General features: G+C 40.6%; 2 protein-coding genes across 8 annotated transcripts in view; one reads left to right on the top strand and one right to left on the bottom strand.

The window, feature by feature from the left end:
- Positions 1–321: 321 nt before the first annotated feature.
- SUPT7L (SPT7 like, STAGA complex subunit gamma) lies at positions 322–10,991 on the bottom strand. Of its 3 annotated transcripts, none has more exons than XM_070572986.1 (7): positions 10,356–10,991; positions 9,931–10,074; positions 9,078–9,178; positions 7,849–8,467; positions 3,803–4,127; positions 2,581–2,818; positions 322–1,036 (listed from the first exon to the last, which is right to left on the bottom strand). In XM_070572986.1, exons 4-7 carry the CDS (start codon positions 8,259–8,261, stop codon positions 774–776), a joined length of 1,239 nt encoding a protein of 412 aa, XP_070429087.1. In that variant the 5' UTR covers positions 8,262–8,467; positions 9,078–9,178; positions 9,931–10,074; positions 10,356–10,991; the 3' UTR covers positions 322–773. The 3 variants fall into 3 exon arrangements, with proteins under 3 accessions (XP_070429087.1, XP_008511196.1, XP_070429088.1); XM_008512974.2 differs by having other exon boundaries at positions 9,910–10,074; positions 10,356–10,754; XM_070572987.1 differs by lacking the exon at positions 10,356–10,991 and having other exon boundaries at positions 2,485–2,818; positions 9,931–10,063.
- Positions 10,487–22,812, top strand: part of SLC4A1AP (solute carrier family 4 member 1 adaptor protein) — a 34,556-nt gene continuing 22,230 nt past the window's right edge. For 3 of the 5 annotated variants that reach the window (XR_011526168.1, XM_070572978.1, XM_070572977.1), the window contains exons 1-8: positions 10,509–11,162; positions 11,382–11,577; positions 13,305–13,427; positions 14,222–14,282; positions 14,610–14,749; positions 19,452–19,612; positions 20,389–20,458; positions 20,828–21,014. Coding sequence is in view for 4 of the 5 variants with exons in the window: in XM_070572978.1 (XP_070429079.1) it covers positions 10,509–11,162; positions 11,382–11,577; positions 13,305–13,427; positions 14,222–14,282; positions 14,610–14,749; positions 19,452–19,612; positions 20,389–20,458; positions 20,828–21,014 (1,592 nt within the window). In the remaining variant the exon portion in view is untranslated. Of the gene's footprint in view, positions 11,163–11,381; positions 11,578–13,304; positions 13,428–14,221; positions 14,283–14,609; positions 14,750–19,451; positions 19,613–20,388; positions 20,459–20,827; positions 21,015–22,812 lie in introns of all 5 variants that reach the window. The other 2 variants (XM_070572976.1, XM_070572975.1) reach the window with 2 other exon arrangements.

Raw genomic sequence — 22,812 nt, 5'->3', positions numbered from 1 at the left:
AAATGAAAGAAACAACTGAAAAAATGTACGTGGTAATAATATAAAATATCTGAGTGGAAATAAAAAGGCTAGGCATAGATGGAGTAAGTCTAGAGAAGAAGAAAAATTGGGGATGAGATAGGAGAGGGCTGTCTGAATAAGCAAAATGGCTTATTCTGTCACCACAGATCTGATTTTATGAGACTTCATGGGCAGCAAAAACAGTTTTAAAAAGACTACTGATAGGTTTAAGTTGTGCAGTGTTTGGCTATTTCCTGTTAGGTATTAGTACTGGATTTCTAATGACTTGGACCAAAAATGAAGCAAGTTAAAAGAAAAAACTGACATTTGATATCAGCATATATTTACTTGTGAGTCTGTTCAGGCACAGGTTTGAGGTTTATTAACATCTCAATCTTCACAACATCCCTGCAAGGTAGGTCAAAGCGGTATGATTCTTCTCAGTTGTGCATGAGAAACAGCTCTAGAGAAGCTAAGTAACTTGTCTAGCCACACAGTAAAGACAACGGTCAGGGACAGTGCTTTGGTTTCCTGATTACCGTCCCAGCATCATGATCTGTCTGTGAAAGGTGGCTTGGTTGGTGTGGAAAACTACATAAAATGGATGTAAAAGTAAAATGCAAACTTGTTTGGTTAAATCCAGTTCCACTGAAATCAGGAAAATCCACTGTGTTTAAGAATAAGAGTCAAATCACTGTTTATGGAAACAAATTTAAATATATCATGGTTTTCTGTTGGGTCGTACAGGTCTGGACAGAAAATCTCTTTTCCTTTTATATTTTCCTCATCCTCTTCTTGCAGCGCTGGTTGAAAACAGGGGAGGACCCCATAAGGCTATCAGTGGAGTGGGAACCATAGCTGCTGTCTGAGTCATCAGGGCTCTGGGGAATCCCAGCTTCACTCATGCCTGACATGGGCTCCTCGAACACATCACTGCCCAGCACGCCATGCCCAGAGACATTGCCTTCTTCACTCTCTTGAGGCTCCATTTTCACATGGGCCAGATTCCAAAGAGGGGAAGCATTTACCTCTGTACCTAGAAATGGAAGAACAACAAATAACTAATGTTAAGCCAAGGATAGAACAAAGGAGAATGAATAGACCACCCAGGGCAGACTGATGGCCCTTGAGCTCAGTTTTCACTCTGACTCTCCACTTGGCTGTAGAATATGGTTGTTATTCTCTGCTTCAAAAAGTTACCAATTCTGAATATCTTCCTTTTCACTTCTTCCACCTTCCTTTACCCCACTTCACCCACCGCCATTTTCCTAAACCAGGGAAGTAAAACTATGCAGGAGAAAGATTCCCTGTCTCCTGGCCCAAAGGCAGGCACGGCTATGGGGCTCTTGTTCAGTCGTTAAGAATGCTTGACCTTCCTTCATTCCTTTTACGCAGCTGTCTTGTTTTCCAGTCTTTTGTTTGGGTCCCTGATCCTCTCTTCCATTATGAAAAGTTAATGATCACTACAAAATGCTGGCAGCAGTTTCCAGGCTGCTAAAAAGAGACATGGCCCCTTTGTCTGCAATAGTTTCTCTTTGGCCCTCCTGTCTGTGTTCTAGCAATATTGTTATGTGGTTATTGCTGCTTCCATGGTGAAAGGCTTTCTGTCCAACACCTGTAAAAATGTGGCCTAATCCTGTTTTAGGTCATACTTGAGGATTTGCTATTTGTATCATTTGTGCATTAATGAAATGACAATTTATACTTGTAAAGAACTGAGTGTCTAGGGGTTGGCCCGGTGGCGCAAGTTAAGTGCGCACGTTCTGCGCTGGCAGCCTGGGGTTTGCCAGTTCGGATCCTGGGTATGGACATTGCACTGCTTGTCAAGCCATACTGTGGCAGGTGTCCCACATATAAAGTAGAAGAAGATGGGCATGGATGTGAGCTCAGGGCCAGTCTTCCTCAGCAAAAAGAGGAGGATAGGCAGCAGATGTTAGCTCAGGGCTAATATTCCTCAAAAAAAAAAAAAAATTTAAAAACTTTGTAAAAAAAAGAACTGTGTCTAGACTAGTTTGCAACCTGACCTACTTAAGGATCGAGTCATCGTGGTTCCTAAAGTAATCAGAGAGTCTATCTACAAAAAGAGGCCAGCTGCCTCTAACTGGGTAGCTCTATTTCAATCCCTTTCAGCTCCAATTTGTTGGGGGTACTCTAGCCAGGAAGCCCAACTACTCAAACATCCTAGAGCAATTAATCTATCTGGAAGTTGTCTTAATCATTTGAGTATAAGCATCAGGAAAGACCAATACAGAATACTAAGGGAAGAAGGGAACATCTGCCCACCCAGCTGGGTCAGCTGAATTAACTCTGGTAATCAATAGGATAACACATAATGCATCTACATCCTAACTAGGAGTTATTTTAAAGAATGCTGGTAAAGCTGTGCTAATCCTCTCTTTACTAATTACAAAGAGAATGCTGGTATCTCGAGTTCAGTGAAGCTATATTTGTTTTTAGACTTTCCATTCTCCTGCCCACCCTCACTTTTATTCCTCCATCTTCAGAGCTTGATTCCAAAACACAAAAAGTACTGAGATGTCAGATCTCCCAGAACCAAAGTGAGTAAGTTGATTCTTTTACTTGAAGCCTGCGGCGAAGCCTCGACCTCCAGGTTGGATGGGAAGCGCTCACTCTGAGCCCCAAGCACTCCCATGGGCAGTGACTGGTCTCCAGAAGCAAGGTCAACCTCCAGTTCCTCACTGACAGGGAAGGCGATGTCGCTCACAGGTTCCTCCTTGATCTTTACAGGCTTAGTGTCCTCTGTGGCCTTCTCAGGATTGACAATCCTTTCATACTCTTCAGAGAGTTGCTTACTAATCTGTTGGCAAGCAAGAGTCAGATTTTCCAAGGAAATGTTAAAAGCAAGTTGGATAGTCCAATTATGACATCCCATGGAAAAGCCAACAGAATATGAATATGAATAAAGCATCCACTGCCAATAGAAGGACTTTGTTTAAGGTATTGAATTTGCATTTGCAAATGATAAGAGATACATAAAGAAAATTTGTTTGGCAGAGTGTGTAATTAAAAGTTACATAAAGGTGAAAAATAGACTATGTTAAAGATAAAGCAGAACTGGGACAAAAGATCACATTTTTGGCTATAAAAACTAACAGCTGACATATGTACCCTAGGTGGATAATGAATGGTGCAGGAAATCTGGATCACTTAGCAAAGACTCTTTTGTTGGGTGTTAAAATTTCTTATGATAGTTTAGATTTGGGGAAACCAAAACTGAACAAATGACTTGCTTAAGGCCACAGGGTTGAAGAGATTAGATTATTTCTGGTTCTAACCAAAAATGGTGTCTCTCCCCACTCCTCCACCCTTGGGCACAATATCACTTCACTCTGTTTTGTTTTGCTTTTCATAGCACTTAACACCATCTGAAACTGTTGTGATCATTATTTGTTTACTTGTTTTTGTTTCCCTCTCAGGAATGCAAACCTGAGGAACTTATTAACTGCTGTATCCTGTTCCCTCACCCACAACAGGCCCTCAATAAATATCTGGTGAATAGAAGCATGCTAACCACATTTTCTCAGACTCCATATACCTACCTGTCTATAATTTCTTCCAGAGGAAGTATTATCAATAAATGAGGCCATTCATTGACTAAAGGAGGCCCGTGGGTCTGATCAGGTCAGTGATGGGGTCAATGGAACACAGCTAGGGCCATAAGGAAAGCAGGTGAAGTCCACTCTGTTCCAAGACCTGTGCTCTGTGCTCTAGAGCAAGTGTGGGATCCTGCTGAACCCTTAGACTACACATCTTTATCCACTTCCCCTCAGGGTCGCCTCACCTGTAGCATGTAACTGTGATAGTCCTTGATGCGGTGCTGCCAGAACTTCTGGAGGGAGAGCACACTGCCAATGCCCACTTCATGGAATACCTGCTCCATAATGTCGGGGAAAGGAGTCTGCCCCAGCCGAGCCTCCCGATCCACGGCAAAGCGCAGCAACTTGGTGAACTTCAGGCAATACTCATGTGCCACATCAGTTAGGGTCTCCAGGACACTTTCATTAGCACACTCAAAGCCTGCATGGGCCAGGATTGTGGCTACTGCCTGGTAGAGGAGCTGCCGGCAGGAGTGCCAGCTGAGTTCAGTCACAGGTTCCCCTTTCCCACTGAAAGTGGAGACATGGTAGTGTTATTAGTGCTCTTGCAAAGGGGTGACCTGTCCTGTCTCCCTAGGAGTTTTACAATTCCAATCAAACCACTGGCCCAGCTTTCCAGGGGAATTCTAAGCAGGTTACATAGCCCAGTTTCATCTTGCTGCTGTCAGGGCATGTCTCAACAACCCACAGACATATCTCTGAGCTCCTCTGATTACATAAAGGTTGAATAGGCAATACATGTCTATAATAAACAGTATAAAGGGGTATATAGTGAAAAGGAAGTTTCCTTGTACCAACTGCTCAGTTTTGATCACTCTTAGGATCTGATTAATTTTAAGAGTACACCTCAAATACAGCTCAGTGGTGCTCTAATTATTTCATCAGATATAGTTTCCTCACATGCCGGGCCATGTATGAACTTTCAGAAATACATGGTCCAAATGAGGAGATTCTTATATAACTACAACAGACTATTTGTAAAACTGGGAAAGCAACTTAATTTTATAAAAGCAATTTAAAACATATACAGTGTACAAAGCATTTTTATCCTATCCTCTGCTGTAAAATGGTAGAGTCCAAATTATTCTATTTGGCAGGTGAGGAAATTGAGGTTCAGAGGGGCTGACTTGCCAGTTGTTTAGATATTAGTAATAAGCGGTGGAGCTTCTGACTCCAGATCCCATGTTCTTCCTAACACACCATTTTGCACCTAATCACTACTGTAGAAATCCTAATCTTTGCAAGAAAAAAACACCTCAAGAAGCTGTCTGACTTCATAAAAATAACTTGTGTGTGTGTGTGTGTGAGGAAGATTCGCCCCGAGCTAACATCCGTTGCTAATCTTTCTCTTTTGCTGAGGAAGGTCAGCCCTGACCTAACATCTGTGCCCATCATCCACTATTTTGTATATGGGATGCCACCACAGCATGGCTTGATGAGCAGTGCTCGGTCTGTGCAAGGATCTGAAGCTGTGAACCCCGGGCTGCTGAAGCAGATTGTGTGAACTTAACCATTATGCCACCAGGCTGACCCCAAAAATAACTTTTAGTAAGCTTCTAATAATTTACCTGTCTCCTGAAATCTCCTATCTTCTGCCTCCCTCTGACAAAAGAAGTACGTAGATAAAAATAAAATAGCGTACAGAAAATGACTCTTCCCTGGTCCATACTTGGTATGCGTTACCATGTGCTGTACGAGAATGCTTGAGGAGCTATCCACCTACTTTACTATTATCTGCTCAGCTGCAACTACTGCCATTCACATAATAGTTGAAAAATAAGAAAATCAACTGCCAAATAACTTTTCATTTACTATTTCCATTATCATTTCCCATAGCCAGCCTCCCTGGGCCAAAAGCTAAAGGCCTCAGAAGTGCCTAATAAGCACCTCCACAATTGATATAAATTATTTTTGTTACCTTTTTTTTCTTTAAAGGTAAAGGTTTCTTTTTTTTTTTCTTTCTGAGGGAGATTCACCCTGACCTCACATCTGTTGCCAATCTTCCTCTTTTTATATGTGAGCTGCCACCACAGCATGGCCACTGACAGACTAGTGGTGTAGGTCTGCGCCTGGGAGCTGAACCTGGGCCACTGAAGCAGAGCACACTGAACTTAACCACTAGGCTACCGAGGCTGGCTCCACAGTTCTTAAAATATGTATAAAACAAACCAGGCATAAACTTTTGATATCCATAGCTCCTCCTAACAATTAAAATTGGAAATTTGACACAAAACTACAAAATTCTAAATAACAGCATCCATTTAATATGAAGGATGATGTTATTTTGTTAAAACTAAATTGCCCTCAAAATGTAAATATGGTACTGACTGCTACAGAGCAAGTTTTTTGAAGTTGGGCATATCTGTACTAATATGTGCCATGCATGTAATCACACAGTTATCCCTCCTGTTTTCACTACTCCAACTTCAGAATCTTTGATTATGCAATGCACAATGACATCATCTGGCCTTCAGCTAGGCCAGCTGGAACCTTTATGTATAAGTCTATTTCTGCTCTTTCCTCATTAGTTTGGGAAAATTAAAATAGTAGTAATTATTATCATCAATAGCCAGATGCAATAAGTGATATACAATATTACTTATGTAGTATTTTTGCCAACATATTTAAATCTGAATCTAATCTTGAGAAAATAATCAGCAAATCCAGTAAGTGGAACATTCTACAAGACAAATGACCTGAACTCTTAAAAAAAAGATTACTACCATGTTTTTTAAAGAGGAGGAAGCTATTCTGGCTTAAAAGACACTAAAGAGGCATAACAACCAAATGCAATGCATGAATTTTTGTTAGGTCCTGGATTGGGGGAAAATACATCTAAAAAAGTTATTTTGGGGGGCAGGCCCTGTGGCTGAGTGGTTAAAGTTGCATGTGCTCTGCTTTGGCAGCTTGGGGTTCGTGGGTTCGGATCCCGAGTGTGGACCTACTCCACTCATCAGCCATGCTGTGGAGGCATCCCATGTACAACATAGGGAGGATCAGCACAGATGTTAGCTTAGGGCAAATCTTCCTCAAGCAAAAAAAGAGGAGGACTTGCAACGTATGGTAGCTCAGGGCAAATCTTCCTCACATAAACACACAAAAAGATATTTTGGGGATAACTGGATAAATCTGAATATAGACTTATTGCATGATACTATTTAATTAGTGTTCACTTAATTTGGTATGATAACGGTATTGGGATTATGTAGGAAATTTTATGTAGGAAAATAAAATTATTCTTATCATAAGGGGAAGAATTTAGGGGTGAAATATTGTAATATCTGCCACTTTAAAATATTTGGCAAAAAAGTGTATATGTATGTTTATATACATTTGTATATTTGTGTGTATATGTGTGTATACACACATGTGAGAGAAAGTAAATGTGGCAAAATGTTAAAAATGGGTGAATGCAGGTGAAGGGTATTTGAGTGTTCATTGTATTATTATTTAAACTTTTCTATAGGTCTGACAAATTTCAAAACAAAAAGAAAAAAAGTAATTTGGCACCAAACGCAAACTTACCCACTGAAATCTAGTAATAGCACTAGGTTATAATGCAGTCATTCAGAGGATCTGAAGCAGGGCTTCTCAAACTTAAATACACATATGAATCTCCTGGAGATCTTATTAAAATGAAGATTCTGATTTAGCAGGTATGGGTGGGGCCTGAGACTCTGCATTTCTAACAAACTCCCAGGTGATGATGATGCTGCTGGTCTTGGACCAGATTTTGAGTAGTAAGGATCAAGAACATTTTTATATCCTTATTTCTTAAATTGCGTTATCAAAATGAAAAGACACAATTAAAAAATTCTTATATAGAAGTTGTAGATTTCTAATAATATGAGAATAAGTCCATGAATTTCAGTTTGAGGACACTGAGCTAAACCCATAATATACATTTTAAGTTAAACAGAAAGACCAGACTCTGAGGATTATGAGGCCATGGCCTATTTACATACCAGTGTAGTACCTTGCTCTTAGTAAAGTACTTGGCACACAGCAGGCACTCAAAAAATATTTGTTGCATCAGAAAATAAAAAAATACAGACTCTAGATTTGGAAAATCAGGGTTCAAGTCTTAGACTTCCCACTAACTACCTGAGCAACTTTGGCTAAGTCAATTATTCTTATCCTCAGTTTCTTCATGGACATATTATTACATGCTTAATAGGGTTGTTGGGAAGATTTTTTGAGAAAAGTAAGATATAGCAAAGCCTTGCCTTACCGATAAAAGTCACTCTCTGGGTCACTGTGCCGGATCTGGAATGGTGCATTGGGATTCTTACAATCTAAAGGAAGGAGGTCATCAGGAAGAGGAGGTGACCCAGGGCAGGAGGGGAGAGGTTCACTCTCTTCAGTCTTTACACCTTCCGTCTGTTGCTGATTCTGGGCCTGAGCTGTGGCAATGAGGTTGCGCAGACGTCGGTTGTGCTGGATAAGCTGAATGGTATGGATGGTGAGGCTGCATGGCTCTGAGGGGATGTCCAGCATAGTGGGGGGCTTAGGCTTGTTGGCTGAGGGTTGGTGCAGGGGTGGGTCATGGACTTCCACCAGACGGAACTCCCGTGGGAGCAAATCAAAGGAACTTCTGTTGGTCTGGCTTGATGAGATTGGTATCTCTCCCCAGTATCTCAACATTTTGGGATAAGAAAGGAAAAGCTTTCAAGTTAAATGTAGATGATACCCCAAACTAGTATTTTTAAATCTCTGGCAACTGTAGGTTATAGGTTTCTGTAGTGAAAAAATATGAAGTCTAACCAGTTATTTACTTAAAAAGTAGGCTGTTCAAGATGACTTAGAAAAGTGTCAGTGTCAGCAATACTGTAGGACCAAAGATGTACTCCCTGAAGAAATTAAGAGAAATATAACTGTTAGATGCCAGTCACCACAATCACACACAATGACAATTCATATTAGACTGAACCACAAGGTGGAATTTGCCTCGTTAGTAGACTAACATTTGGGGCTGTAGTGTCCACGTTTTCCATCTCACCCCCCTACCTCATTACTAGAACTACCATCATGCCCAATCCTGAACAATTTGCAAGGAAAGATACCTAAGTGAAACCTGGAATATTTCCCAGTATTTCGACACACCTGTCCTGGATCAGCAGGAGAATGGGGACTAGAGCTAAAGATAGGCACGGGTGGTTCTTAATCTGTGTATATCAGGCCTTTTAACTGGTCCTGGTGAAAAAATTATAAACCACTAATCTAAATAGTCTTATGTGTTCAACTTCTGACATACAGAGGGAAGAAGCTGAGAGATTTCTGCCGCCTCTTAACTGGTATTCCTTCTTTTAGTCTCTCCTTATATCTAATCTATTCTCTACAGTGCTGCTAGACTTAATGCTTTTAACTCAGATCTAATGGCTTCCCGTTGTCTTTGGAAAAAGTCAGTCAAAATTCTTTGCCTTACCATTCAACAAATTTTACAAACTGGCCTCAACTCACCTTTCCAGATTCATTGCCCATACGTCTCTTCAAATTCAACAAACATTTACCGAATGCCAGGTATTATGTGAGGAGACAAAGACTCAGGCAGGATCCTTCACCTGAGGTGAGGGAGGAAAACAAACAGAACATTTCAGTATGAAAGTGTGTGGTAAGTGCTGTTCTAGAGGGGCAGACCTGGTGCACTGGGAGCACAAAGGAGGTGCTTCCTGGAGAAAATGACCACCTTAGTTCTAATGGTATCATACCACTCACTTTAAGAATGCCATGCATTTCCACAGTTGACCCTTTAAGCTGCAATCCCTGTCAGAAATGCCCTGCCACCCACCACATGCCTGGCAGACTTGTATTCATTCTTAAGTATAGCTTAACTCACCACCTTCCATCACCTGCCCAGTACCTCTCCCTTCATTATATTCTCACCGCACTTTGCGTGTCTCTGTCATAGCATATATCCCTGGATTTAAACTGGTACTTATCTCAATTTTATTCTCTCATCTGTCCCTCACAACCATGATCTTGGTACACGTCTGGCACACAGTGATATCTGGCATTTACTGAGCACCTACTATATACCAGGCTTTGCCTTTACTGTCTAATTCAATTCTCCCAACTACCCTATGAAGTAGACGCTATTATTCTCCCATTTTTCAGATATAGAAGCTGAGGCCCACTGTCTTGCCTAATGTCGGGAACGGCTGAGAGGGAAAATCAAAATAGCCTCGAGTCTGCACTCTTAAAAACTACACTATGCCACCTCATTAACTGGTTTCGGAAAGAAGAAAAGAATGAACGAACAAATGAATGAACAAAATGACAGAAAAAAACCAACCGCCCTCTTCCCTAACTTCACCGAAAGGAGCACGAAGGGCAGGCACCAAGCCGAAGCAACGCCCAAGTCGCTCGAGGGGGTCCTCGGTCACGGTCGGCAGGTGCAGGCGCCAACCACAGCGTCCCTGGGGTCTCCTGACACTCGGAGCAGCCGGCAGGTCTGGACCTGGATGGAGGCACGGAGGCGCCACTATTCACTGCCGTGTCGCAGGACGGCACTGGGCGGCCGTACGACTCCGAAAGGCCGGAGGCCAGAGACGCGTCCGGCCCGGAAGGCTGGTTTGTTGATTAGTGGGCCAAGCCTGACGGAAGCGCTTCTTCTCAATCAGGTAAGCCACAGGAAGTTATTACAATCCGGTTGCAACCTCTAAAGATGTCCCCATTCTGACAGCAGCCCAACCGCCTTTTTCTGTTTTTCTCTTCTTATGATCTTCCCGTGATACTCACCTCTTCACAACGCTGTGGGTCGCGAAGGAGCAACTCCACAAGCGCTGGCCAGAGAGGCCGCTGGGAGCTGGGGATAGGGAGGCGCGGAGAGGAACGTAGAGACCGAGGGGTGAGGTTTCCCAGGAACAGATTTTGAGGCTGCACCCGGTGAGGATGGCTGATGGTTCCGCTCAGTCGGAGCCGCTGGCTTCGCAAGAACTCAATAGTGACTTCAAGAAGCCAGCCCTGCCGGTGCCCCCAGCTGTGCGGGGCAAGGCCGCGGACACCAATCCTTCAAACCCTGAGGAAGTGAAGAAGGAAAGGCCCACGCCTCTGCTGGACCCCGATTCCGGGAAGCCTGATGTTCCCCCGGACAGCGGGGAGACGAGGAGTCCACCCGAGGAGCAGCCGCGGCCCGTCGCAGCGGCTCCTCCCCCTGGCGGCCCGGCCCGGGCCCCCCCTTACCGAGAGCCGCCGTGGGGAGGCCCTGCCACAGCCCCCTACAGCCTAGAGACCCTGAAGGGTGGCACCATCCTTGGCACCCGGAACTTGAAAGGGACGAGTTGCTGCCTTTTCGGGAGACTGTCTAGCTGCGACGTATGCCTGGAGCACCCTTCGGTATCTCGGTATCACGCCGTGCTGCAGCACAGGGCGTCCGGCCATGAGGGAGAATGCGACGGCCACGGGCCCGGTTTCTACCTCTACGATCTGGGAAGCACCCACGGCACTTTTCTTAACAAAACCCGCATCCCACCCCGCACCTATTGTCGCGTCCACGTCGGGCATGTTCTTCGCTTTGGAGGCAGCACCCGGCTCTTTCTTCTTCAGGTAAGTAGAAAAACCTAGAATTGAAATCTCTGGCGTGCGCCAGGCTGGGTTCCTGAGCTCTTGAAGCTTTCGCTGAGGGAGGAGATTCTCCCAGGTAGCGATTACAAAAGTGGAGGAATGTGGCCTTTCATCTCCAGACCCCTATACACATTGCTATGTTTCTGAAAGCGAGTTCAACAATCCTGAACTCTAAAAGAACTCTTTCACTTGGTTCATCAGGGACCAGAGGAAGACCGAGAGGCAGAATCCGAGTTGACAGTAACCCAGTTGAAGGAATTGCGCAAGCAGCAGCAAATGCTGTTAGAGAAGAAGATGCTAGGAGAAGACTCAGATGAAGAAGAGGAAATGGACACCACTGAAAGGAAGAGTAATACTAGTAGTCAGGATGATGAAATGGGCTGCACCTGGGGAATGGGTAAGACATTACAATTGCTGCCAGAGGTTAATATTTTAAATTCATTACTAGTGGTATCCTTAAATTTTTCTTTTTTATCATACAGGTTTTCATGATTCTATGAGATATATAAGCCAAATACCGTTTTCATATGAAATCATCAAATCCCAGAGAGATTCATTAACTTTTTTGATGTCAAAAAATTGAATTATGAGGGCCGCTCCGGCCAGTGGTTAAGTTGGGGACTTCCCTTCCGTGGCCCAGGGTTTCCCCGCTTTGGATCCTGGGCACCGACATGGCGCCACTCATCAAGCCGTGCTGAGGCAGCATCCCACATAGCACAGCCAGAGGGACCTACAACTAGAATATACAACTATGTACTGGGGGGCTTTGGGGAGAAGAAGAAAAAGGAAAAAAACGATTGGCAACAGATGTTAGCACAAGTGCCCATCTTTAAAAACAATTATTAGGAAAATTGAATTATGGGCACTATGGCTTTCTTTTCATGTGTCTTACAATACTCTCCATTGTTCAAAACTCTTCCTCCGCATACAATTTATTTTTACAATTTTAAAAAATAAGTGCTGGCCTTTATTATCTCTGGAGGGGATGGAACTGTGTTACATTCAATCAAATAAAATGGAATGTCATTCCATATAGGATATTACCTTGAACTTTTTGTACTTTGTGTAAATACCCTGAAATGTGAAATAATGAGTTAGGGAAAGCTGGTTCTTTAGCCAAAGGAATAAATTGAATTTTCCATAACACCAGACATTTTGGAAGATGGGTCTTTAGGAGCTAGGAATATAAAAAGATAGAAAATGGCCTTAATATGTTGTTGGGAAGACAGGATAAGTATTATGAAATTACTTGTGGTAAGTGCCAGACAAAAGCTAGAACTGTAAGTATGCTAGAGTAATAGTTCAGAGAAGGGAGCCACCACTGAGGGCTTAGACCTGCACTGTCCAATATGGCAGCCACTAGCCACATGTGGTTCTTGGGCACTTGCAGACTGGCTAGTCCGAATTGACATGTGCTGTAAATGTAAACTACAACTGGCTTTCAAAGACCTAGTATGAAAAAAGAATGTGAAATATTCATAATATTGTTATATTGATTACATGATAATTTCACCTGTTTCTCTTTTTTAATGTGGCTACTAGAAAATGTAAGATTATACATATGGCTTTCATTATATTTCTGTTGGTCAGCACTGACTTAGATCTTTGGGAAAGCTTCTAAGTTTTTAAACAGAAGGGTTTTGAGCTGGGACTTGAAGGAAAAGAAAAGTAGCCCTTGGGAAGCTGAGTATTGGGAGTGGTATTTGGGGTAGGGATCAGTGATTTTAAGGGAGTAATGAGTAGACCAGTCCATTTGGCAGCTATAACAAGCATTAGGAAATTCTGTTGGAGGTGAAGTATTAGACCTGGGTGTGAGAGAACAAAAGTGCCAGACTGAGAGCTTAGATTTTTTTCTGTAGAGAGTATGGTAGGTAATTTTGCTTTTAAAATATAGTGATGGAAAAAAAATAAGGTCCATGAAAACAAGTTTTAACTTGTCACACAATTGAGAAAACCTGAAGATGTTCTAACTGGTTGGTGGTTTTGTGGTTGACCTTTCCAGCCCCATCCCTTTCTTTTCATGACCGATAACTTTCTTTATGCAGCCTGAAAGAATAATGGGTGTCTTTCAGAAAGGCTCTTCTTGTGTCTGATTGTCTTTTCTTTCTTTCCCATATCCTGTAGGAGAAGATGCTGTAGAGGATGAGGCTGAAGAGAACCCCATTGTCTTAGAGTTTCAGCAGGAAAGAGAGGCCTTTTATATAAAGGATCCCAAAAAGGCTCTCCAAGGTTTTTTTGACCGAGAAGGTATGTAAATAGATTCTGATGCTGCCAGTAAAATGTATCCACAGCAGTGTTGTTTTCTAGATCTTCAGATACGCAAATACTGTATTTTATCTGCTCTCCTCCTTGTTTAGTTCATGCCCTTGTGGTCAGTTGCTTCAGGTTTATTTTGAAAGTAGTAAAAATCTTGTCAGTCTTTCTCCCCATTTTGGAAAAAAGGAAGTACTTTTTCCTGACTTGTCTCATTCTTCTCAGAAGATCCTAGACTTGGGTAGTGGAGAGATTGACCCAACTTCTTGTAATTTTTTGTTTCTAATTCACTTGATCTTTTGTAATTCTTGACATGGATTTTCATTTTATATGATTAAACAATGTTTCCACAAGAGAATAGTTTTAGTAGAGATATTTTGAGAGAGCATCTGTGTGTGTGTGTGTGTGTGTGTGTGTGTGAATATATATATGAACTGGTTGTATTCTGCACTTAACATTTATATTTCTAAATACCAGGCAACTGTGACGAATTAACAACTTAAGTCTACAACTTAGAAAAAGGGTGAAAGCTACTGTACAGAGGTCAAAGCTCTGAGTAGAGAGTTGATTGTTTTGATCTGAGTTTGCTTTTCTTTGCCTCAAGCTCATCCTAATTTTATTATCAGATCATAATCCCTAGGAATGAGAAGTGAAATGCTTTGAAATTTAGTATTCAATTTGGTATGGAAACTTGATATTCTTATTTAACCTCTGCTTTCTTTTTTCTTTGTATCACTTAATAATTTTCAGATGCTATTAATATTGTTTGGTCTTTCTTCCTCCCACAGGAGAAGAGTTAGAGTATGAATTTGATGAACAGGGACATAGCACTTGGCTCTGTAGGGTGAGGTATGTTCTTTTCTCATAAATGTCCATTTCTGGAAAGTGGCCAATTTCAGGTTTAATTTACGATTATAGACAATGACCCAAAGAGTAACTTTAGCCTTAATTTTAGACTATTCCTGAATTTGGGCCTTGATGGTTTAGTAACACATATTGTTGAGGGGTGGGGTGGGATCAGTAAGAGGGAAGGAAAAGATTTGACGTCTCACCTTGGCAAGATGGAACAAAATGAACTGAGAGATTAAAAAACATGACTATTGTCACAGCATGTTAGTTTTTTTCATGAGAATTGGAGCTTAGTGCTGTGCTATAATTCCCTCCAAACTGATGCAGATTACCTGTGGATGATTCAACTGGAAAACAGCTGGTGGCTGAGGCCATTCACTCAGGAAAGAAAAAAGAAGCAATGATCCAGTGCTCACTGGAAGCTTGTCGAATCCTAGATACTTTGGGATTGCTGCGGCAGGAGGCAGGTGAGTATGTTTTTTCATTAAAAAAAAAAGAAAGAAAGAAAGAAGGAAAATTTAGTACAAAAGGTAACAAGATCTTTTTTAGGGGGAAATGTGAATTGTACAAAATTCTATGAAGTGACAAGAAAAAATTCCCTATCTCAATACCCTAAGGTAGCTATTGTTTATTTATAAACAGACATTTTCTGTGCATGTGGATGTGTGTTCAGAACTAGATCCTTTAACAAAAAACAGATACGCGTATACAAAGGCAGTTATATTACTTAGACTGTTTTGTGACTTATTTAACATGAGACTCTATCATGGATATTATCCATATCATTGCATTTAAAAAAAACTCTGGTTATGCCATCATTTATTAATAAGGCTTATGTTTTTATTTACTCTAAAATTAATTTTTATTATAGCAAAGTAATTTATGTGTAGTTTAAAATTACTAAAGGCTTAACACTAAATATACTTGTTCCTTATGCTGCCCCTCCCCAGTCTTCATCCTTAGAAGGCTTTTAACTCTTTCAATTATTTTTTCCAGCTTTTAAAAAAATCCATATTTCTAAAAAACAAGAGTATACTATTGTATTTTGAGCCCTCCTGGGTTTTTTTTGTTTTGTTTTTTGTTTTGTTTGGTGAGGAAGATTGTCCCTGAGCTAACATCTGTGCCAGTCTTCCTCCATTTTATATATTGGATGCTGCCACAGCATGGCCTTATGAGCAGTGTGTGGGTCTGGGCCTGGGATCCAAACCTGTGAACTCAAGGCCGCCAAAGCAGAGTGTGCAAACTTAACCACTATGCCACTGAGCCAGCCTCTTGTGTCATTTATTTTAAATGTTATCTATTGACTCTGTTAAATTAGTTATTTAGTATTTACATGATTATGCTTATGCAGAATGTTGGTCACAACTGAGCAGTTTTATCTCCTTGTTTTTCCTAAAGTTAATAACTGTTTGTTTTTTATATGTTTGATTTTTTTGGGGTATTTTTTTTGGTCCCTCTTGCTCGTTCTTCCCACACCTTTCAATAGCCTTTCAGTGTATTTTTCTATACGGTCATTCACGTTAGGTAATTTATCACTTGTGATTTTTTGGGAGACACTTCTCCAAGGAGCACTATTCTCTCTCTCTTTTTTTTTTTTTTTTTTTTTTGAGGAAGACCAGCCCTGAGCTAACATCTGCTGCCAATCCTCCTCTTTTTGCTGAGGAAGGCTGGCCCTGAGCTAACATCTCTGCTCATCCTCCTCTACTTTATATGTAGGACGCCTACCACAGCATGGCTTGCCAGGCAGTGCCCTGTCCACACCTGGCATCCAAACCCTCGAACCCCAGGACGCCGAAGCAGAATGTGCGCACTTAACCACTGCACCACTGGGCTGGCCCCCACTATTCTTTTTTTTTTAGGGCTTCCTGCGCTCTAACCTGCTGCAGAACTGTCATCCGGGACTTCATTTTGCTGTCATTCTTGAGATTTCCTTTGTGTTTCTCCAGGGTTGGATTTTCTGTTTCTCGATTCTCCTATTTCTTGATTTATTCCATTGTTTTAGTAGAGCACACCTTTTGTAGTTTGAGCAGGTTAAAAGCTGACACAACAATAGAGGGCATGGATGATGATAGTTTTCAATGGATTTCACATCTTTCGTCTTTCTTGGTCTACTGTCTCGTTTTGGTGGACGTGCTCTCGTGGATTCTGAGAAAGGCTGTATAACAAGTAAACTTTATTAAACCCTCCATTCTAAAAGCATAATTATTCTTGCTTTACTCTTGGTTAATGTTTGGCTGGGAATAGAATTCTAAATTGGAAATAATTTTCCTTCACAACTTTGAAGGTATTGCTCTTATCATCTTACATCTAGTGTTGCTTTGGCCTCCTTAACTGTTCAGATTCCTGATCTATTGTATGTCATCTTTTTTCTCCAATGCTCATTAGAAGTTTGTAAGAATGTCCGTTTGTTCCCAAGTTTCTGAAACTTAACTATCATGTACCTTTCTGTGGGTCTGTTTTCACTCATTTTCTGGTATTTGTTGGATCCTTTTGATCTGGAAATCTTGACAGTACAGGAACATTTCTGGAATTATGCCATTAAGCATTTCATCCCTCTGTTTTCTCTCTTCTCTCTGGAATTTTGTTATTTAGATATTGAACCTCTTGGATTGACCATCTAAGTTTCCTGTCTTTTTTTTCCTTCTCTTTTCTATCTCTTGCCTTTTTGTTCTTTCTGGGAGATTTCTGCAACTTTATCTTTCTATTTTGCTATTGAGATTTTAATTTCCAAAGCTCATTTTTGTACTTTGAGTATTTCTTTTTAAAACATAATATCTTGTTATTGTTTAATGGATTCTCGTCTCTTTGCTAATCTGTTTTCTCCAGGTTGCTTTTTCTTTTTGTTTGTTTGGTCTCTATCCTGCATGTTAGAGATTTTTCTTAGGTGTTGTGTAGTCCTTGGTTGTATATTCTTATCTCGGGACACAAAAGGTGATTGACAGCTTGGAATATATAGGTGAGGCTTGTTAACTTTGAGCAATGCTATAGAATGATGTGGGTGGCCTTTTGTTGGGTGACTCCTCATGCAGGTATCCTTAGGTTTTTCCTCTTCTGCTGGCAAGATTCCCTAGAAAGGACTCTTTCAGTCCCCTGCATGAAAGGAGGGGACTGGCTGCCAGCACTCATAGAGCTAAGTGGTGGAAGATGGCTGAACGGGGTGTCAGCACCCTGCTCTCTCAGGACCCTGCTGGTTTTAGCATATAGTACCCATGCCCTCAGCCGTACTGGTCAACCCACAGTCCAAAGACTTTCTTTGTTACCTTTTCTAGAGATTAACCCCTCTATTTTTTCTAGGGGTGGGAATGAAGTGAGTAGGGGGGAGGATCTGTTTCTCAACAGCTTTTACTCAGTTTTCCTTTTTTTTAATCGTGGCTATCTATCTCTGCTTCCACATCCTTTTGAGGATTCTGTAGTCTAATCAGAGTGGTTCTCAGCTTTCCCCACTGTTGTTTTAGGATTCATCTTTTTTAGTTCTGCTATGTTAATTTCAACTCGTCTATCTGCTTTCTACTTTCCAAAAATTTGGTGTTGTGTCACCTCTCCTATTCTCCTTGTCCTTCTAGATTAGTGTCTTTTAAAAAAGATCGCTTTCCTGCAGTTTTAGTGGGGTATGGGAAGAGAGTCAAAATTAGATATGTATGTTCAGTGTAGCATCTTAACTGGAAATTATCAGGTTTATATTAATAAGGAATATTTTGGTTGCAAATAATAGAAACCAAATTCAAACTAGCTTAGGGGGAAAGGTTATTGGCTCTGGAAGGTGGGAAGAGTAGCTCACAGGATTGAAGGAAGAACTGCATGAACCAGGGCCTCAAGTTCTGGAATCAGAACTTAGTGCTACCAAACCAGAACTCAGTATCAGCAGGGCACATATAAGCTCAGATAAGCTGTGTGTGTGTATCTGTGAGTGAGCTTGTCTCATCAGGGCATGGTTTTATTTTGCAGACACATTTTACCCCATGCAGAAAAGCTGGCTGCTGACAGGCCTGGATTTATATCTTCCCTCTTGAATAACCTCCTCGGAAACAGAGCCTCTTTTCCCCTGTATCTGAATATAAATATGAGGGAAGGATTGATCTGGTCTTGGTCACACGATTACCCCTAATTCAGATGGAAGTGGGGAGGAGTTCTCTAGAGGAAAGGGGGTACTTTTACCAGAAGAAGGGGAATAAGATGGTGTAGGGTAGACAAAAAAGTAATGGCTACCATAGTCCCCTGTTGATAGGTTTTCCAGATTTTCACTGTTACGAACAATGTTGCATTGATATCTGTAGGATAAATTACTATAAGTAGCTTGTTGGATCAATTACATTTTGTTGGATCAATTACATGTTGACAGATGTTGTAAGATTGAGCATCAAAAAGATTGTATCAATGTACATTCTCACCAGTTGTTTGACAGTTCCTTTCCCCATACCCTTGCCAAATTGGGCATTGTTAATCTTTTAATGGTTTTTCTAGTCTAATAGGCGAGAAGTGATATCTCATTATTTTAATTTGTATTTTTTTAATTGTTAAAAAAGTTAAACATCTTTTCAAATGTTTGTGGGCATTTGTATTTCTTTTTCTGTAACTTTTTATTATTCTTTCTTAAATTTTCTTTTGGATTATTGGCCTTTTCATCATCTATCTTTCTCCTTTTTTGCTCATTGATTTTTGAGAGGTTTTTGTTCATTAAATAAATTAACCCCTTGTTTTAAATTTTCTATTTTGGTAAAATACACGTAACATAAAATTTACCATTGTAAGCATTTTTAAGTGTGCTGTTCGGTGGCATTAAATACGTTCACATTGTTGAGCAACCATAACTATCATCCATCTCGGAACTTTTTCATCATCCCATACTGAACCTTTGTATCCAATAAACACTAACTTCCCATTCTTCCTCCTCCTAGTCACTGGTAACCACTGTTCTACTTTCTGTCTCCATGAATTGGACTACTCTAGGTACCTGATATAAGTGGAATCATGCAATATGTGTCCTTTTGTGTCTGGCTTATTTCACTTAGCGTAATGTCTTCAAGGTTTAGCCCTTTATTTTTATATGTAGTTTGGCAGCTTGTTGATTCTCTCTTTCAGTAATTGATGATATTTTAAGCTGCTTGCCTACTTGCCTTCTTTCTTTTTTTTTAAACATACTTCATTATCACTTATTTTATCTACCTCTAGTATCTCGGAAAAGGAAAGCCAAGAACTGGGAAGATGAAGACTTTTATGATAGTGATGATGACACGTTTCTTGATCGGACTGGCCTGGTTGAAAAGAAGCGTCTGAACCGAATGAAGAAGGCTGGAAAGATTGAAGAGAAGCCAGAGACCTTTGAATCATTGGCAAGTTTTATTTATAGAAGTAGCAGGAGTGGTTTAATATTTTTAATAAAATAATGTATTGTTTAAATTTGTGTTACAATTAAAAATTTAAAAGCAGTGGCATTGAAATCTGGTACTGAAGTATAACTTTTGTGATCTGTAAATTTGGTGGTAACAAACAACTAGTCTTATCCAAGTTGGAGAAAAGTTTGGCTTGCTGCTGGAGACTCTAAGCACCTTTAGGTGGATATTGATCCCTTAATGAGCATTCATTGGATATGATGTTACCCCCTCAAAAAAGGAAAAAGCTCCAAATTGGGACATTCTGAGGTGAAATTGACTTTAGGCTTCTTGCATCAGGAATCATGAAAGGAATTTTGAGGAGTATAGTTTGGTGGTGCTCTTAAACTGTAAATCCTTCATGAAATTATCGTAAGGTGGCATGTGTTTTCACTATATTAAGTAGTATTCAGAGCTTAAACCTACCCAACATTAATCCTTTCGATTCGTCACTGAAAACAAATGCCTTGAGGTCTTTCTTTTGAGTAAAATAAAGTCTGTATTCTGTACATTCATTCTGTGTAATTCTGAGTTCTTTAATCAGAAATTAGTTCAATTAGAATGAAATAAACAAATGAAAAATATTAACTCCATAAGGAGCAGGTTTAACTGGACTTCTGAATTAATCCTCTTAAAACTTGTAACAATAGTGAAAATAAGAGAAGGAAGATAAGGAAAACTACCATATTTTGAAAGAAGAAAAGCATTTGCTAACTCTGTTAATTCGGGTGTTACAGGTTGCAAAGTTAAATGATGCTGAAAGGGAACTCTCTGAAATTTCTGAGAGACTGAAAGCCTCAAGCAAAGGTAATGTAATGAATCATTAAACAAATATTTATTGAGCATCTGCCATATCTAGTGCACTATGCTAGGCACTGAGGCTACATTGGTTAATAAGATGTATCATGCGGAATATGGAGCCTTTCTAAGGAGCAACAAAGCGTTTTCGAACTAGAAAGAACTTTATAAATTGTTTGATGTAACCTCTTTTTTAATAGATGAGGGGAGTGAAGCCATTGAGGCAAAGTCTCCCAGCTATAACCCGTCCTTATTCCTAATATCAGTAAATGTCCTCTGTCTAGCTTTGTGTTAGTGACTTTTCTATGGAAACTTTGGCTGAATTTTAGAATATTTAGGGCCATCTTTCTAAACATGTATTATCCCTTTCTTGGGCAGCTCTATCAGAGTCGTCATCTCAGGACTCTTTAGATGCGTTCATGTCAGAAATGAAATCAGGGAGTGCGTTAGATGGTGTGTCCCGGAAGAAACTTCACCTGAGAACTTTTGAACTGAGGAAAGAACAACAGAGACTTAAAGGGTTGATAAAAATTGTAAAGCCAGCAGAGATTCCAGAACTAAAAAAGTAAGTCTTAGTTATACTTGGAATTTTAAAAAAGCATTTTTGCATAGATCACATTTTGAATTCTATCTTTGTTTTCTTAATCATTTTTGAATAAAAATAGAATATAAGAAATGCTTTAAAGCACAGAAGGCAGTGGTTTCATAACTAAACCCATTTCATTTGTGACTAAAAACCCATTTCATTTGTGAAGTATAGACTGCTACAGGATTTTTAGAGAAAACTATATTGATTTCTGTTTCACTGGAAGGCTCTGAAATTTTTTTTTGTTTTTGGTGAGGAAGATTGGCCCTGAGGTAACACCTGTTGCTAATCTTCCTCTTTTTGCTTGAGGAAGATTAGCCCTGAGCTAACATTTGTGCCAGTCTTCCTCTATTTTGTACGTGGGTCACTGCCACAGCATGGCTGGATAAGCAGTGTAGGTCTGCACCTGGGATCCGAACCTGTGAACCCAGGCTGCCAAAGCAGAACATGCTGACCCAACCACTACACCACCAGGCTGGCCCCAAAATCAACCTTTTGTTGTTGTTGTTGAGGAAGATTTGCCCTGAGCTAATATCTGTTGCTGATCTTCCTCTTTTTGCTTGAGGAAGATTCACGCTGAGCTAACGTTTGTGCCAGTCTTCCTCTATTTTGTATGTGGGTTGCCACCACAGCATGGCTGATGAGTGGTATAGGTCCACACCTGGGATCCAGACCCATGAACCCAGGCTGCTGAAGTGGAGCATGCCAAAATTAACCACTGTGCCGTGGGGCCAGCCCTGAATTTTTTACTTAATCTTTTAGTGCAAAATAAACTTTTCGAAAGAGCAACATGCACAAAAGGCTAATTTCCCTAATATATAAAGACCTGTAAATGATAAGTAGACAACCATCCACCAAAGAGAAAAATGGGCAAAGGATATCAACTGACAGGCCACTGAAAAAGAAGTACAAATAGCTCTTAACTATATAAAAAGATACTCAGTGTCGCTCATAATAAGAGAAATACAAATACTACAATGTATACCATTTTTTATCTATGATTTTAAAACCACAGATGAAAAGATATGAACGCAGATTGTCATTTTAATGCTTGTATCTGTCATTCCTAAGAACCAGTTGACAATAATATATTTAAATACTTTTTTCTTTCCTTTTTTTTTTTTTTCTGAGGAAGATTTGCCCTGAGCTAACATCTGTTACCAGTCTTCCTCTTTTGGCTTGAGGAAGATTCGCCCTGAGCTAACAATCTGTGCCAGTCTTCCTCTATTTTGTATGTGGGTCGCCACCACAGCATGGCTGCCAACAAGTGGTGTAGCTCCGTGCCCAGGAACTGAAGCCAGGCTGCTGAAGCAGAGCGTGCTGAACTTAACCACTAGGCCACCAGGCCAGCCCTTTAAGTACTTTTTTTTTTTTTTTTTTATTAATGTTATGATAGATTACAACCTTGTGAGATTTCAGTGGTACATTTTTGTTAGTCATGTTGTGGGTACACCACTTCCCCCTCTGTGCCCTCCCCCCACCCCCCCTTTTCCCTGGTAACCACCGATCAGATCTCCTTATCAATATACTAAATTCCACCTATGAGTGGAGTCATATAGAGTTCGTCTTTCTCTGACTGGCTTATTTCGCTTAACATAATACCCTCGAGGTCCATCCACGTTGTTGTGAATGGGCCAATTTTGTCTTTTTTTATGGCTGAGTAGTATTCCATTGTGTATATATACCACATCTTCTTTATCCAATCATCAGTTTCTGGGCGTGTAGGCTGGTTCCACGTCTTGGCTATTGTAAATAATGCTGTGATGAACATAGGGGT

The sequence above is a fragment of the Equus przewalskii genome, chromosome 14 (assembly GCF_037783145.1).
Source record: "Equus przewalskii isolate Varuska chromosome 14, EquPr2, whole genome shotgun sequence".
Taxonomy (NCBI): domain Eukaryota; kingdom Metazoa; phylum Chordata; class Mammalia; order Perissodactyla; family Equidae; genus Equus; species Equus przewalskii.
The sequence above is the reverse complement of the archived record's forward strand: the minus strand, read 5'-3'. Positions and strand labels throughout refer to the sequence as shown.